The following is a 15775-nucleotide window of genomic DNA, read 5'->3' as shown; positions in this document are numbered from 1 at the left end:
TCAGTTGGGTTCAATATGGGGAAGACTGCAGACATGACAACTGGCCAGAAGACCATCATTGATACCCTCCATAGGATGGGTAAGCCACAAAAGTTCATAGCTAAGGAGGCTGGTTGTTCACAGAGTGCTGTGTCCAAGCATATCAATGGAAAGTCTAGAGGAAGGGCAAAATGTGGCAGGAGAAGATGCACCAGCAAAAGAGATGACCGTGGGCTTCAGCGGATTATCAAACAGGGAAGATTCAAGAATCTGGCAGAGATCCAGAAAGAGTGGAATGAGGCGGGAGTCACAGCTTCAAAAACCACCACATTCAGACGCATCCGGGAGATGGGCTACCACTGTCGGGTTCCTCGGGTCAAGCCACTTCTGAACTTGAGCCAACGTAGGAAGCGTCTCCACTGGGCCAAGGAGAAGGACTGGACTGTTGGCCAGTGTTCCAAGGTCCTCTTTTCCGATGAAAGTAAAGCGTGCCTTTCATCTGGGAATCAAGGTCCAAGGGTTTGGAGGAAGACGGGTGAGGAACAGAACCCAAGCTGCCTGAGGTCCAGTGTGAAATAGCCACAGTCCGTCATGATTTGGGGTGCAATGTCCGGTGCAGGTGTTGGTAAACTCTGCTTTCTTAAATCCAAGGTCACTGCAACAGTCTACCAGAATGTTTTAGAGGACTTCATGATTCCTTCTGCTGAGGATCTGTATGGAGATGCAGATTTCATCTTCCAGCAGGACCTGGCCCCTGCCCATACCACCAGAAGCACCAAAACCTGGTTTGATGCCCATGCCATCACAGTGCTTGACTGGCCAGCCAACTCACCGGACCTAAACCCCATTGAGAATCTATGGGGTATTCTCAAGAGGAAAATGAGGGGCACCAGACCCAACAACAAAGAAGAGCTGACAGCAAGCATCAAGGAAATCTGGGCTTCCATAACTCCCAAGCAATGCCACAGGCTGCTTGCTTCAATGCCACGTGGCATCGAGGCAGTGATTAAGGCAAAGGGATTCCCAACCAAGTATTGAAGATTGACATATCGTTTTGAAAGTACCATATTTTGATTGATTTGATGTGATCCTAATTTCTTTTTTGTCCTGCAAAAACTGAGAAGTAAATGGTGATTTCTTCACAGTATTCTAATTTTTTGAATTCCTGTTTTCGTGGGTTTAATGAGCTGGAAGCCCAAATTACGTAAAAATAAAGAAATAAACACTTGAAATCGTTTAAATTGTGGGCCCTGAATCTATAATTTATGAAAGTTTAACTTTTTGAATGGAATTATGGAAATCAAACAACTTTTCCATGACATTCAAATTTTTTGGAAAGGGTCTGTTTATGGTCATATATTTTTTCATTGTACTTGTGTTAAAATCTTGTCTCGTTGTCGTCGACCCAATCTCATTTATTGTCCCGTCTCACGAACAAGTGTCCCGTGACACCCTAGTAACAGTAATCCCTCGTTTATCACAGTTAAGTGGTTCCAGACCGAACCTTGACAGGTGAACTTCCACAAAGTAGGATTCCTTATTTATAAATGGAATATTTTCGTAGGTAGAGCCTAGAAAACCTGTTTATGACCTTCTGTGTTTTTTTGGAGCCCTCTAGACATTAAATAACACCCCTACAGTCACCTTTACACTCATTACCCAATATACAGTAGTATACATAAGAGAAAATAAGACATAATATAGGCTTACACGTTGGGAGAGTTTGTTCTTGTTCTTCCTTTACTTCCGGTTTCATACTTCTTGTGGTGGCTATTGTCTCATCAATGTAACATTACTGACACCTAGCGACCCATGTGGAATACTACATATCACGTGTCTTTGAATGTGTCTTTTTAATGACTTATATTATTTTTGTTCATTTAGTCCTTTTTATGCTTGAAAATGCTTAATTTAGGCCAAAAAAAGTCAAACTTACTGATATATGCTTTAAAAAAAAATAAAAATACCACGAAACAGCATGATTTACTAATATATTTTGAAAAAAAACGCAAAAGAGTGAAGCCGTGAAATTTGAAGTATTTAAAACCAACATTTTTTTAACGAAAGGCAATCATTCTCTTCTTTTTCTTGTTATCCTCCTAATGAGCAACATGTACCATGAACATAAAAAAATTCCAAAGGAGTCTGCGCCTCATCAGCCATGAACCTCACCGCATGTCATTCTTAAATAAACAACTCTTAAATAAAATAAATAAATAAATAAATCGACCAAAAATCTTCAAATTTGCAGGGCCGGGGATTCCGAATTGTGAATGTGTGGGGATGCATTGCATACGCATGCACACACGGCGTCTGTCACACTACTCAGGAGACAAATTCAGGTTTATTAAGAGGAGCAGTAGTGTTGGTACAAGGCAAGAGCTGGAGGGAAGCTCAAAACAGCGGTGTGTGAAAACACAGTCAAAGAACTGAGTTGTAGCCTGCATTATCCCTTTTAGTTGCCCCTTTGAAAGAAGGAAATAATAAAAACCCATATGGTTAAAAAAACAAACAAACTGTAAAAATCAAGCCTCCTTCGAGAGCTCCAAATGTAAACCAAGTATCATAAACCCGCTTATGGTCATACACAGTACAAAACATGCATTCGTGTTATTCCACAACTATCAGTTTTACAAAACACAGACTGCACAAATCAAACTCCTAATTAAAAAAAACACACAACCTGTACACATCCATCACAGATGTTACAAGCATGACATACGTGGCTAGTCCTATTTGTCACACACTGAAAAACTTCCATGACTCTACAATTAATTTGTACACAAGATACAGTAGTTTTCGTCCTCTTGACTATCGGGCTATTTTGGAAACAGCCTGAGGTAAGCTTTAGCGGATGAGTTTCGAAGGCTCAAATGAAATTAAATGTGCTAAAATGCCAAAAACAAGAAAAGAAATTAATAAATAATGAAGTCGATGCCTCATGTCAGGGGTGTCCAAACTTTTTCTGCAGCGGGGCACGAAGGATGCGTGGGGCCACTTTGACATTTACTTTATTTGATTTATTTTTTAAATAAACGCTCTAAAACTACTCCAACGTAGGTCTGGTGGATAACAATCGAGAGAAAAAAATAGGGGCATCCCGGTTAATACTGCCATGCTATTATTTTGCAGATCTTCGTCATAGTTGAGCGTGTGATGTGACGTCAGCTCTGTGAGCAACCACAATTCTCGTTGACTATTTAGCCCGTTAGCTTCCTTCATCATGAGTGAACAATGGCAATTAAAAACACATAGGGAGTGTTATTGCAGCATCAATGCGTTGCAAGTCATTTTTATTGCGAATGTTGATCCAAAATCAGAGGAGAAGGCGTTTGCGAAGGTGGGCTGTCCACCCACTGAACGAATCCAAAACATACAGGAATTAATGTACTACAGGCCGACCAATCACAGCTGCAGCTCGAGGATTATTTGGGAGGTGCACGTGACGCTAAACTTGGAAACATGTTGTAGTAGGTCTTCTTTCGTGGCTGACTAAGGAAATCAAAAAATATTTAAGAGGCTGAAATCAAAGGATATTTACATTTTTAAATCGAAAAACATAAAATCGTATACCAAAAGTGTTGTCGATTAACTGCATAAGCGATTAATCATTGATTAATTGTTGCAGCTATAATTTTATGTCTCGAAAATTCCCTGGCCGCACTTTGGACACCCCTGCTCTATTTTGTTTGTTCCTGGAATTCTTAGTAAACACAATCATCAGCAAAGTGACAAAGTATTTTGGATCCGTTTGGCGGACCAAATTCCCTAAATCCAACATCAGAAATTTAACCCATAAGTAGTGCAACACAAATCAAACAAATAAAAAGTTTACAATGAAAGGGCAACGAGACCAATCAGTGTTCCCTTTTCAGCTTACGGCCCACGTCTACCTCGTCCAGCCCGGTGGTCGATCGGGACTGTTGAAGTTCTCGGAGCTGAGAATGAGTGCGAGGCGGCTGCTTCTTCAGCTTCTCCAGGTGAATGTCAATGGGGTCCAGTTCGGGCTCGGAGGCTGGAATGGGCAAGTAGCCGCCGTCCCTCGGCAGGCACATACACCATCCGGCACCGGCCAGGTCCAGCTCGCTGTACTTGAACTCCAGCTTCTTGAGCTTGAAGTCCACCATGTCGGTAGACTGGCTCATTTCCACCAGCAGGTTCCAGAAGACGCAGCTCAGGATGATGCCCAACAGCTGCAAGGACAAATGTTGCATTTGATGTTTTTTGTTGTGCTCTTCACACAAACGTACAGAGAGCCAGTCATGTTCGTGCAGCGGAGGACATGTAGCACATCCAATCAGTCCTTCTCTAATAGTGGGGCGCGCCAGATGTGTTGTTTGCACATAGGTTGCGGTGCGTTCACAGTGCATATATATATATATATATATATATATATATATATATATATATATATATGTAGTTTTAATGCCATATAATAAGAATATAAAAGAAGAACATGGAAGTGATCAATCAAAACAATAATCAGCAAATAAATGTATTTTAAAACGATACCCCTTTAGCTAACAAGAAATTAAATATTTCCAAAAATAACATAATAGGCAATTTAGGAGTATTGTTACTTTACAACAAATTAACTCAAGAAAAAGATATGTGATGCTACACATTTGGGTCGGTTGATATCGGAATAGGAAATTGAGAGACAATATCAGACATCCCGACAAAAATGTGTGAAATAACTCTTAATATATCTTATAACCAAGATGGCGCCCTCTGTGGCAGATGTCTGTGTTTCACCCTCTTGAATCTTGAATCTTATACGTACTTTAGACATATATTTTACGTCTTATATATTTTATTTGATAGCGCTGCAAACCCTTGGTGTTCTCTCAATGGGCTTCATGAGGTAGTCACTTGAAATGGTTTTCACTTGACAGGTGTGCCTTGTCAGGGTTACTTGGTGGAATTTCTTGCCTTATTAATGGGGTTGGGACCATGGGGTTGTATTGTGTGTGTCCAAACTTTTGGCCTGTACTGTACATTATTTGTTATGGAAAAAATGTACTTAGTGTTCGTGTATTTCAGTTTTCGTCTGTCCTTTTGCAACAGATCCAATGATGAAAAGCAACCTCCCATTGTAGCTAAGTCTGCACTGCACTGCACTGAAGTGTATCACTAGTGTATTATTCTATGCTGCCTCTCAAGCAGCTGGAATAATATCAAAAGAAAAGACTCCCTGGAACAATGAAGGCCTCATGAGAAAGAGGGCTTCAAACTGTACGGCTACGGTGAGTGTGTCCCTTGACTTTAAAATTACCTGCGGCAGCCCGATGGCACAGCACAGTGCAATAGTTATCCCAATGTTGTCACTCATCCAAAGGTTGACTGCATGGATGCAGCCTCGCACGTGGATCACCTCCTGCAGGGTTTCACGCTGATGCACGAGGAAAAGACAGCAAGAGCACACTTTGAATTTCAAACTATGGATGCCAAAAAGGAAAAAAGCATTTGTGAAAGTATTGCATGCACATCCACTCGCATTCATTTTCAGATTGCTTTGCGACAAAACTAGGGGCCGAGGTGATACTTAATATTGGTATCGGTCTGATACTGGCCAAATTTGTTGGACCAGATATCGGGGGAAAAATATCCAATCCGAAGCCCAAACTACCACGCAAATCATGGATGTCGAAGCTTTTTCCAGCGAGGGCTACATACTGAAAAATGAAAGCATGACAGGGCCACTTTGATATTTTGTAAACCAAAACATGTCGATATGCTAAGTTATATATATTTCAAGAAAAAACTGCATCTCAGTTTTAGTATCAACTTTGATCTTTGCCCTTTCGCCCCCATTTTTTTTATAAATAATTTTTCTTCTTAAATAATCTTTGTTAATTTTCTTCTCATAATGTTATGACTTTATTCCCATAATATTTTGACTTCCATCCATCCATCCATCCATCTTCTACTGCTTATTTGAGATCGGGTCACAGGGGCAGCAGCCTAAGCAGGGAGGCCCAGATTTTCCTCTCCCCGACCACTTCATCAAGCTCCTCCCGGCGGATCCTGAGGCGTTCCCAGGCCAGTTGGGAGACAAAGTCTCACCAACGTGTCCTGGGTCTTCCCCGAGGCCTTCTAACGGTCGGACTTGCCCTGAACACCTCCCCAGGGAGGCGTCCGGGAGGCATCCTGACCAGAGGCCCAAGCCACCTCATCTGGCTGCTGTCAATGCGGAGGAGTAGCGGTTCTACTCTGAGTCTCTCCCAGATGACAGTGCTTCTCATCTTATCTTATCTCTAAGAGAGAGCCCAGCCACCCTACGGAGAAAACTCATTTTGGCTGCTTGTACCCGCGATCTTGTCCGTTCTGTCACTACAAAGGTGAAGACCATAGGTGAGGGTAGGAACGTTGACCGGTAAATTAAGAGCTTTGCCTTTCTCTTCACCACAAAAGATCGATGTAGAGTCAGCATCACTGCGGACGCCGCACCAATTCGCTTGTCGATCTCGCGTTCCATCCTTCCCTCACTCGTGAACAAGACCCCGAGGTATCTAAACGCCTCCACATGTGGCAGGATCTCATCCCCGACCCGGAGATGGCACTCCACCCTTTTCCGGGGGAGAACCATGGACTCGGACTTGGAGGTGCTGATTGTCATCCCGGCCGCTTCACACTTGGCTGCAAACCGATCCAGTGAAAGTTGAAGTTCACGGCTCGATGAAGCCAGCAGGACGACATCATCTGCAAAAAGCAGAGATTCAATCCTGCAGCCACCAAACCGGAACCCCTCAACGCTCTGGTTGCGCCTAGAAATTCTGTCCATAAAACTAATGAACTGAATCAGTGACAAAGGACAGCCCTGGCGGAGTCCAAGCCTCACTGGAAACGGGTCCGACTTATTGCTGGCAATGCGAACCAAACTCTGACACAGGTCATACGGGGAATGAAAAGCCTGAATTAGCTGGTCCAACACCTCATACTCTTGGAGTACTTCCCACAGAATTCCTCAAGAAACACGGTCGAATGCCTTCTCCAAGTCCACAAAACACATGTAGACTGCTGGGGCAAACTCCCATGCACCCTCAAGGACTCTGCTGAGAGTGTAGAGCTGGTCCACAGTTCCACGACCAGGACGAAAACCACACCGCTCCTCCTGAATCCGAGATTCAACTATCTCCTCTCCAGAACCCCTGAATAGACATTACCAGGGAGGCTGAGAAGTGTGATTCCACGATAGTCGGAAGACACCTTCCAGTCCCCCTTCTTGAAAAGGGGGACCACCACCCCGGTCTGCCAATCCAGAGGTACTGCCCCCGATGTCCACACAATGCTGCAGAGTTGTGTCAACTAAGACACGCCGACAACATCCAGGACCTTAAGGAACTCCCCTCCTGAGACGCTGAATGATGGTCCAGAATCTCTTTGAAGCCGCCCGGAAGGCGTTCTCCATGGCTTCTCCAAATTCCTCCCATGTCCGAGTTTTTGCCTCATCGACCTCTGGCCTCCTGATACCTGTCAGCTGCTTTGTCAGCTTGATGGCATCCCTCACCACTGGTGTCCACCAACGGGTTCTGGTGCCACGACAGGCACCAACCACCTTACGGTGACAGCTTTGATCAGCTGCCACAACAATGGAGGCACAGAACATGGCCCATTCAGACTCAATGTCCGCCACCTCCCTCGGGACATGGTCGAACCTATCTCGGAGGAGTTGAAACTCCTTCTGACAGGGAACCACCAGGTGGTGATCGGTTGACAAGAATTGCCACCCCTGCCCGTCGTCTCTCATTGCTGGCAACGCCAGCGTGGAACAAAGTCCATCCCCTCTCGAGAGGACTGGTTCCAGAGCCATTGCTGTGCGTTGAGGTGAGTCCGACTATATCTAGCCAGAACTTCTCAACCTTGTGCACCAGCTCAGGCTCTTTCCCTACCAGAGTGGTGACATTCCATGTCCCAAGAGCTAGCTTCAGTTATTTCATGTCTAGATGGCTCTGATAATAGCAAAAAAAATGTCTTTGGAAGGTTGTAAACAGGTTTTTTATGCTCTATGAAAATATTCCATTTATAAATAAAGACTCATACTCAGTGGAAATTCACTTATCACAGTCAGGTCTGGAACCAATTAACTACGTAAACGAGGGATTATTGTACATAAGAAAGGAGAAAATATGTTTGGTATTGGTATCACTATCAACCCATATACAATGTGGGGGCCATCTCGAGACAAAGCTGAAAGAATACTATGCAAATTGAGTTTTTGACAAATTTTAATCATTTATTAAAATTAATATTTTTCCCCCTGTTCAGCCCTAAATATGATCAAGTATGTGTATCCAATGTGTGAATCACACATCAAAACATCCGGCTCATTCGGGAAAGAAGTGCTACCAAAAAAAAAATTAGCATATAAGCCTTTTTATAGGTGTAAACCTATATAAAGACTAAGCACTAGCATGCTAGGTGTTAGCATGTTAGCTTTTTTGTTTTTTCAAAAGATATAAACTTCTATATAGTGTTCTCATGTTGGGTGTTATCATGCTAACTCGTAACATGTTAGCATTGTTACTATATTGAATAGTATAAGCTGACATAAACAGTGTTTTCATGTTCATTGTTAGCATTGCTAGTATGCTCATGGTAGCATGTTACCATTTAAGCCATTTTCTGATGTATAAACTTAATGTTATTATGCCTGGTGTTAGCATGCTGCTAACAGCTAGCATGCTAACAGCTAATTTTAACAGCTAGCATGTTAAAATGAACATGTTAGCTTTTTTGTTGTTTTCAAAGTTATAAGGTTTATATAGACAGTGTTTTCATGTTCGGTGTTAGCATGTTAGAAGCAAGCATGTTAGCATTACTAACATGTTAAAATTGGCAGCTGGCACCAGCTCGTCAGAGCTATGTGTTAGCATGCCAGCTACAGCATTTCAGTCCGGTGGATTTGACAGCGAGTGCAGCACTGCAGTTCGGCGTCAGCATCGCCAGCATTCACATGCAATTTCGCCCGAAATTGCACATTACTAGTTCCTTCTACTATTGTGATTTAATGTCCTTCATTATCTGTTTCACACACCCATCCATTTATGGAAGCCACACGTGATCTAATAGTGCTCTTGCACACATGAAGAACACAAACAAATAGCTTCAATTACCAGTTATTCCACGTACCTGTTTATCGAGAGCCAGAGCCTTGGACCCACACAGGGTGTTAATGACCTCTCCTACCTGTGGAAAGAACGCACAATGAGAGAATGAGACCAGACACAAAACCATGGGAACATCGTGTAAAAGTGACATTCCTTCAAAGGAAAGGGTGTATGTGTGCCCCGCCAGCCAGAGTGTGAACCAGCATGCTAGAAAACGGCAGCAACTGTGAGAAACAGGAACCAATAATAGCGGCAACATAATCTAATACACTCTTCTATCACTATATGTGTGTGTGTGTGTGTGTGTGTGTGTGTGTGTGTGTGTGTGTGTGTGTCAGCAATGGGCAAATGTTCCTTATTTCTCCAGCAGTTGTACACCGCTTCCAGAGACCGTATCAGTGCTTTGAGGAACAAGGATGACATTGAGAGCACAGAGCTGTCCCCTGGGACCGCCATTTCATTTAGAGAGAAATGAAGTCTATATACCAGAACATCTCTGTCTGCAGGATAGCCACTAAGACATAATAACAGTCTCTTTCTGCAACGATAAAATAGAAGACATTTGTTACTGTGGACACCAAAGGGAAAGGCGTTAAAAACACCAAAAAAACATCTCCTAACCAATATAAATCCAATCAAAATAATGATATCTGCACATGTTAAGACAATACAAGGTATTGATTTTGCAAATACATAATGCGTAAAAAGTGACTGTAGGTCATTACACTTTTTTGGATCATTACATTTATAGTATAGTGTGAAAAAACACAAGTAACATGTGGAACACGATATAACTGTGCCACACCGACTATGCAAATATCAAAATAAATGCTGACACACTAATATACATGCAAAACAATACTCTTTTATACTAATTAATAAGCTGCAGGGTTGGCCTGCTGGGTAACTTGTTGGGAAAGAATGAGTGTGGGCTTCCCAGCATGCCTCACGGACTACGTATTGGCATAAAATAGTACTGTATGACCCCAAAAACACCATCCCTGTCACACATGGAGGTGGATTTGGGGCTGTTTCTCTGCTAAGAATACAGGAAGACTTCACTGCATTAAGGGGCTAAAGAACGGGGCCATCTACTATAGAAATCTTGGATGAGAACCCTAAAGATGGATCGTGGCTGGTCTACCAGCCTGCCAGCCAAGCCAAGGCAACAAAGGAGTGACTCAAAAAGAAGCGCGTTAAGGCTATGTTCACTCTGCAGGATATAATGTAGTCGTTCACACTACCAAAACAATGCGACTTGTTAATGTGAAAGCAAAGCGCAAAACCCCAATGTCACTCGCATTTCCGTGTCTTTATGGAAGTAAAGATTGCTGCGTGTGCTCTCCGTAATGTGTTTTTGGCAATTTCAAGGATTTGGTGCAACGGGAGTCATTCTTTTCTTAAGAAGAATTTGGGCTATGGCAGTTTGTGTAGAACTTGCTGCCTTGTCTGTTCCAAGGAGCGTGTGGGTGGCGGGAGCCGCTTCACTGACACATTTTAAAAATCATTTTCAACTGACAAGAAGAACTTTTGCCTATATCTCGCAAGGTAAACCACACCTTTCAGTGATGTATAGGTCGAATATATGCGACCTGATTGTTCAGACTGCGGTGGATCGGATACATATCGGATTTATATCTACATACGAACGAGACCTGAGTGGCATTTGAAAAAGCAGAATTGTACTGTTCACACTGACGTGAAAAAAAGTCAGACACAAGTCACATATGAGCAAAAATAATTGTAACTGACCTGCAGTGTAAACGTAGCCTAAGACCCTAGAGTGGCCAAGCCAGTCTCTGGATTTAATACCACGGAAAATCTGTGGAGGGAGCTGAAACTTGGAGTTGCAGTGACTTTCAGGATTTGGAGCGTATTTGGAAAGAGGGGTAGACCAAAATCCCTCCTGAGATGTGTGCACCTCTAGTGATCAGTTACAAAACACATCTGACCTCTTTACTTAGCAGCAAGGCTTTCACCACTAAGTCACGTTTTGCTTGGGGATCAAATACTTACTTCCCCCCAATCAGCGATTCATAACCTTCTGGATCTTTTTTTTTTTTTTATACATTCTCTCTCTGGAATGTTCATGTCTTTGTAACGGCGTAAACTTACAAAATCAGCAGGGAACCCTTTACTTATTTCCCCCACAGAAGCCCGGTGCCAATACTGTAAATTATGCCCCTGGACTTGATAACCTTGATAATTACTGTGCACACAAATTGCTACACCTCTCTAAATGGAAGCTTCCACTTGCATGTTCACACCTGCTACAGTTGAAAAAAATGGAACCTGACAGATTACTTGGCCCTTATACTTCACAAGTTTTATTTAAGGCGTGCCAATGACTATGGATAGATGGATAGACAGCGACTGAAGTTCATTTAGCACATGGCAGAATCCATCCATCCATCCATCCATCTTCTATCCCTTATCTTGTTCAGGTTCACAGGGAGCTGGTGCCTAACCCAGCTAACTTTGGGCAAAAGCCCTTGAACTCATCGACAATCAACCACGGGGCAAATACAGAGACCACCATTCACACAGTCATTGAGTGGGACGATTCAACCACTAAACCATCACAGATGGACACAATTGAATGTTAAACACATATTTTCCAAAACGACAAAGTATTAATAAAGTAATGGATGGTAAATCTGCAAATGATTATCATGCCAGCATTCTATTTAGGCCTAGAGGCTTTTTATCCACAAGTGCCCTGAAATGCAATAGGCCCATCATTAAGCTGAAGTGTCTTTACAGCAAAACAAATGCCTGATGTGGAAATAGCCCATTAATTTCTCAAACAAAACATCCTACTTTTGTTTAAAATTGCAAATTGCTAAACTCGGCTTAAGAAACAAAGATCACCCTTGCTTTTCCTAACAGATTCTTCCAGACAATCGTTTGTCAACCATTATTAATCTGTTCCAGACGGTCGACTCGAACAAAATCAATCTTATAAGAAATAATGTAAATCCAATTAATTTGTTCCAGTAAGCAAAAAACACATTTTTATAGTTTTACGATTATAGTTTTACATGCGAGAACAATTTTAAATGCGTATAAATGATGAATGAAAGGAATAAATAAACTTTTTAAAGGTTATTTTTACCTTCATTGAAGACCTAACTGTTCCCACAGATACAGCAAGATCAACCACCACCACTTTCCTGTTTTCAGTCACGTCAAGAATCATGGTAATGGCAATGCTTTCATTTATTTGAACATGCATACAAGTTACATTGGAATGCATCACATATTACAATTCATAGTTTCACATGTCCAAAAGAAGTAGGAAGAAGCAAAGCTTATTTCATCCTAACCCCCATGTGTTTTACATGAATTGCAATACTTTTGTTCATTTCCTGTATTCCAAATACACTCTCTTCTAGTTGAATACATCGGAAATTAACGAGATAATGTAACAATGTGATAAATAGTAGAAAAAAATAGTCCTCAAGTTTCAAATTTAGTAAGATTTCTTGTCACTGTAACTACTTGATTTGACAATCCTAATAATATGATGCTGTTGGTAAAGGCCCGGTCACACCGCCCGAACTTTGCTGTAGCGTTCCTGGAGCGGTGAAAAAAATTCATCACCGCTCGTAACCGTGCATAAAATGGGAAAAAAAAAAATCAAAAACACGGGCGTGGTCCTTGCGGTGCACCGCTGAAGCCGGCGTTGCTTTAGTGTTGGTTTAACAGTAGCGAACGTTGGTTTGGTGGTGACGCGAGCGTTGATAGAGCGGCGTTCTGCGCATGCGGGCTGGTGGCATCCTCATGAAGTGCTGGAAGGCTCGTGGATCCTCATTCATCAGCTCCACCATCAGCTTGTCATACAGTCCACGTTCACGCCTTCTCAGTATTCACTGTCTGACCCACACAACTCTGTCTCTCCTTCTTCTCTCTCTTCTCCTTCTGTCAACAGCTTGTTGCAATCTGAGGAGGTTCTGATTCTGCTGCTGGACTAGTGCACCAATCATAGCAAGTCTCTCAGCATCTATGGTAGTACAGTGTTACTGTAACTTTGAGCAAATTTGATATAACTGAGGTCTGCACTCAATGGCTATTCCAAATGGGCTCCTGGTCCATTTCTTCCTGTATTTATAGCCAAATTCTGCCTAGGAGCAGTAACTGTGAGGTAGGTCTTTAGCTTCCCGGAAACCCCAAATTTCGTGTTGCTGCTTTGGAAAGATACACAATTCTTACATACCAAAATACACTTTCTGGCTGCCATTTTAAAAAAAGCGAAAAAGTGCAATACTAAGCAGCGGTTACCGCTGGACACCTGGCAAGTTGTTACACATGAACTTCCTAAAGCTGTGATTTCCACAAAATCCTGTGGAAATCTTTTGGAGTTCTCGTACCCGTCCTTCACAACATACCAACCTCATGACACGACACTTCCACATCATGTAGAACAAGAGTACAACATTTTAAATGTAAGTCTGAAAAGTTGGAAATATAGGATACGGCCCCTTTAAGACATTAAGAACTGTTTAGTTTCCTAATGTGTGTTTATGTGTTGATTTGCTACCAATTATTACTGTGATCGATTGCTTAGCTTGTAATGTGTTGTTTATTCATGCTTATACTATATAAACAAAGCAAACTCATCTTTCATTACTAACATGGCACTGGTATACATTCACTAACACATATTGATGACACTTTTATGATGCAGAGAGAAGCTCGAATCTCCCGCATGTGAGCCTGTAATTGCATTCACTCAAGCAACGTCCATTTGTGCAACCCCACACGCGACCACAGCACATTCTACTAAGATCGGACACGTGCTTATATTTCATATACAGTAGAACCTTGGTTAGAGCACACCCCGGTTAGCGTGTTTTTCAGTTAATGTCAAACATTTCCACCTAAATTTTGCCTCAGTTTGCGTACATTTTTCTGTTAGTGTACAATATGGCATACGTCTTGTCGTGTTATTAATACACTGTGTGAGTCCAACTGTGTTCTTAATTTTTTTTTTTTTTTTTAAATCACAATATGTCCTTAATAGCAGCTTGCTAATACACAAAATTCAGCTCCGTCACCTGTCTATGATGTCATCAGAGGTTGACTTGTAGTTCTTTGCTTATTAACACATTTACGCCACAAGTCTCAAAAATGTTAACCCAACATTTTTATATAAGGGATAAATGAACATTTAAGTTTACTTTAAAGGGGTAGTTCGGATTTTTTGACATGAACTTCTATGACATCCCCATCAGCAGTGTACTACAGCAATAGTGACTTCCGCCCCCAGTTGGTCCCCTGACTCCAGTTCTGGTCGGAGATCCGTGACGAGGAACCTAGTTCCGCTTAGTTGCTGGGTCATTTAAGTCAGTGATCCCCAACCCCCGGGGTCATTGGATTTACATGATTTCTTATGAAAGTCACTGACTTAGTTAAAGTTGGCCCTTCTGAAACAGATTAATGACACTTACCAAAGTTCACCAAATCCACAAGTAATTGATATATTCATGTACTGTAACACCCCCTTCAAACCTTCCTGCTAGCTTGCCGTTCTCCGATTTTGAATCAACATTTGCAATAAGAACGACTGCCGTAATTATTAGATTAGATTCACCCTCCCCTTCTCTCTTCAATTGCTATTGCTACCTCGTGACCCAATCAAATTTTACGGGCTGAATATGCCTCACACACTTATTAAGCGCATGTTTAAAATGTATATCATATAAGATGATCTATGAACAGATAGAATCGGAATCAATCTGGTCATCGGGCTACATAGAATCGGAATCAATCTAGTAATCAGGCTAGCGCTAGCTGATGCTTCTGTAGCCAAACGGTCAAACAAAGTGCAAAAACACATGAAGAATAAATATTAGCAGTGAAGCATAAAGACATACAAATTGTGGGTTTTCCAACAGTGGAACATGTATGCATATGCTGTATATTTCATATATTTTACCTGTATTATCACGTATTTATACATTTTTACCGACTTATGGTGAATGTGTTTTTCTGTGGAAAACTGTCTATTTTGGGGGAAAATACTTATAATAATAAATAATCTAATGTAGTACATACATCAGTCTAAGTGGAAGCTTAAGAGAGAATTTTAGTGTGACTTTACAGCCACATTTACACTCAAGATATTGTTTGACTTCCACATTGCATTATCTTTAGGGCATCTGATTTGGTGGTTCCACTTTAATATGTGGCTGGTGTGGTTGTCAGTGGCGCCGTGTTCGCTGGTAGCACTCACCTTACGGCGGACGCAGCAGGTATATGGAACACCACATGCAAGTGGACCGGTACCGTTGCAGAAATGGTATTGATTGACTGCCCAATCCTTATACTCATCCCCTCCACAACATGAAAACTGGAGCAAAAAAAAAAAAAGTAGACATGAAAAATGACCGTTCTGTGATCACTTATAAACAGTCGACATTTGATAACAAATTATATTTCAATGGTACAGCCGATGTGGTAAGACCTTTCCGAAATATTGAAGGACAACTCACTTTCTTTCTAACTTGCGCTGTCAGGCGTCACTAGCTGGCCACATATTAATGGCATCCGTGCCGTTGCAATTTGTATTGCTTTAATAGAAAATGCACCGTAGCCAGGCAGTGCCCCACATCTATTAATTGAGCAGCTATGGGGTCAGCCATGACTGATCAAATTTTCTTCTGCATCTGCTACAGACCATAACC

The 15775-nt window shown here is 41.9% G+C and overlaps 1 protein-coding gene across 1 annotated transcript in view; it reads right to left on the bottom strand.

Annotated features, from left to right (window-relative positions):
* Positions 1-2304: 2304 nt before the first annotated feature.
* The window catches only part of zgc:110329 (uncharacterized protein LOC550500 homolog), a 28812-nt gene continuing 15341 nt past the window's right edge, over positions 2305-15775 (bottom strand). Inside the window, exons 5-8 of the mRNA XM_054773670.1 lie at positions 15325-15441; positions 9112-9168; positions 5255-5371; positions 2305-4172 (exon numbers count right to left, since the gene is read on the bottom strand). Of these exons, the coding sequence (XP_054629645.1) occupies positions 3837-4172; positions 5255-5371; positions 9112-9168; positions 15325-15441 (627 nt within the window). The 3' untranslated portion in view covers positions 2305-3836. The remainder of the gene's footprint in view (positions 4173-5254; positions 5372-9111; positions 9169-15324; positions 15442-15775) is intronic.

This window comes from Dunckerocampus dactyliophorus, chromosome 4 (genome assembly GCF_027744805.1).
Source record: "Dunckerocampus dactyliophorus isolate RoL2022-P2 chromosome 4, RoL_Ddac_1.1, whole genome shotgun sequence".
Taxonomy (NCBI): domain Eukaryota; kingdom Metazoa; phylum Chordata; class Actinopteri; order Syngnathiformes; family Syngnathidae; genus Dunckerocampus; species Dunckerocampus dactyliophorus.
This window is presented reverse-complemented; position numbering and strand designations above follow the sequence as displayed.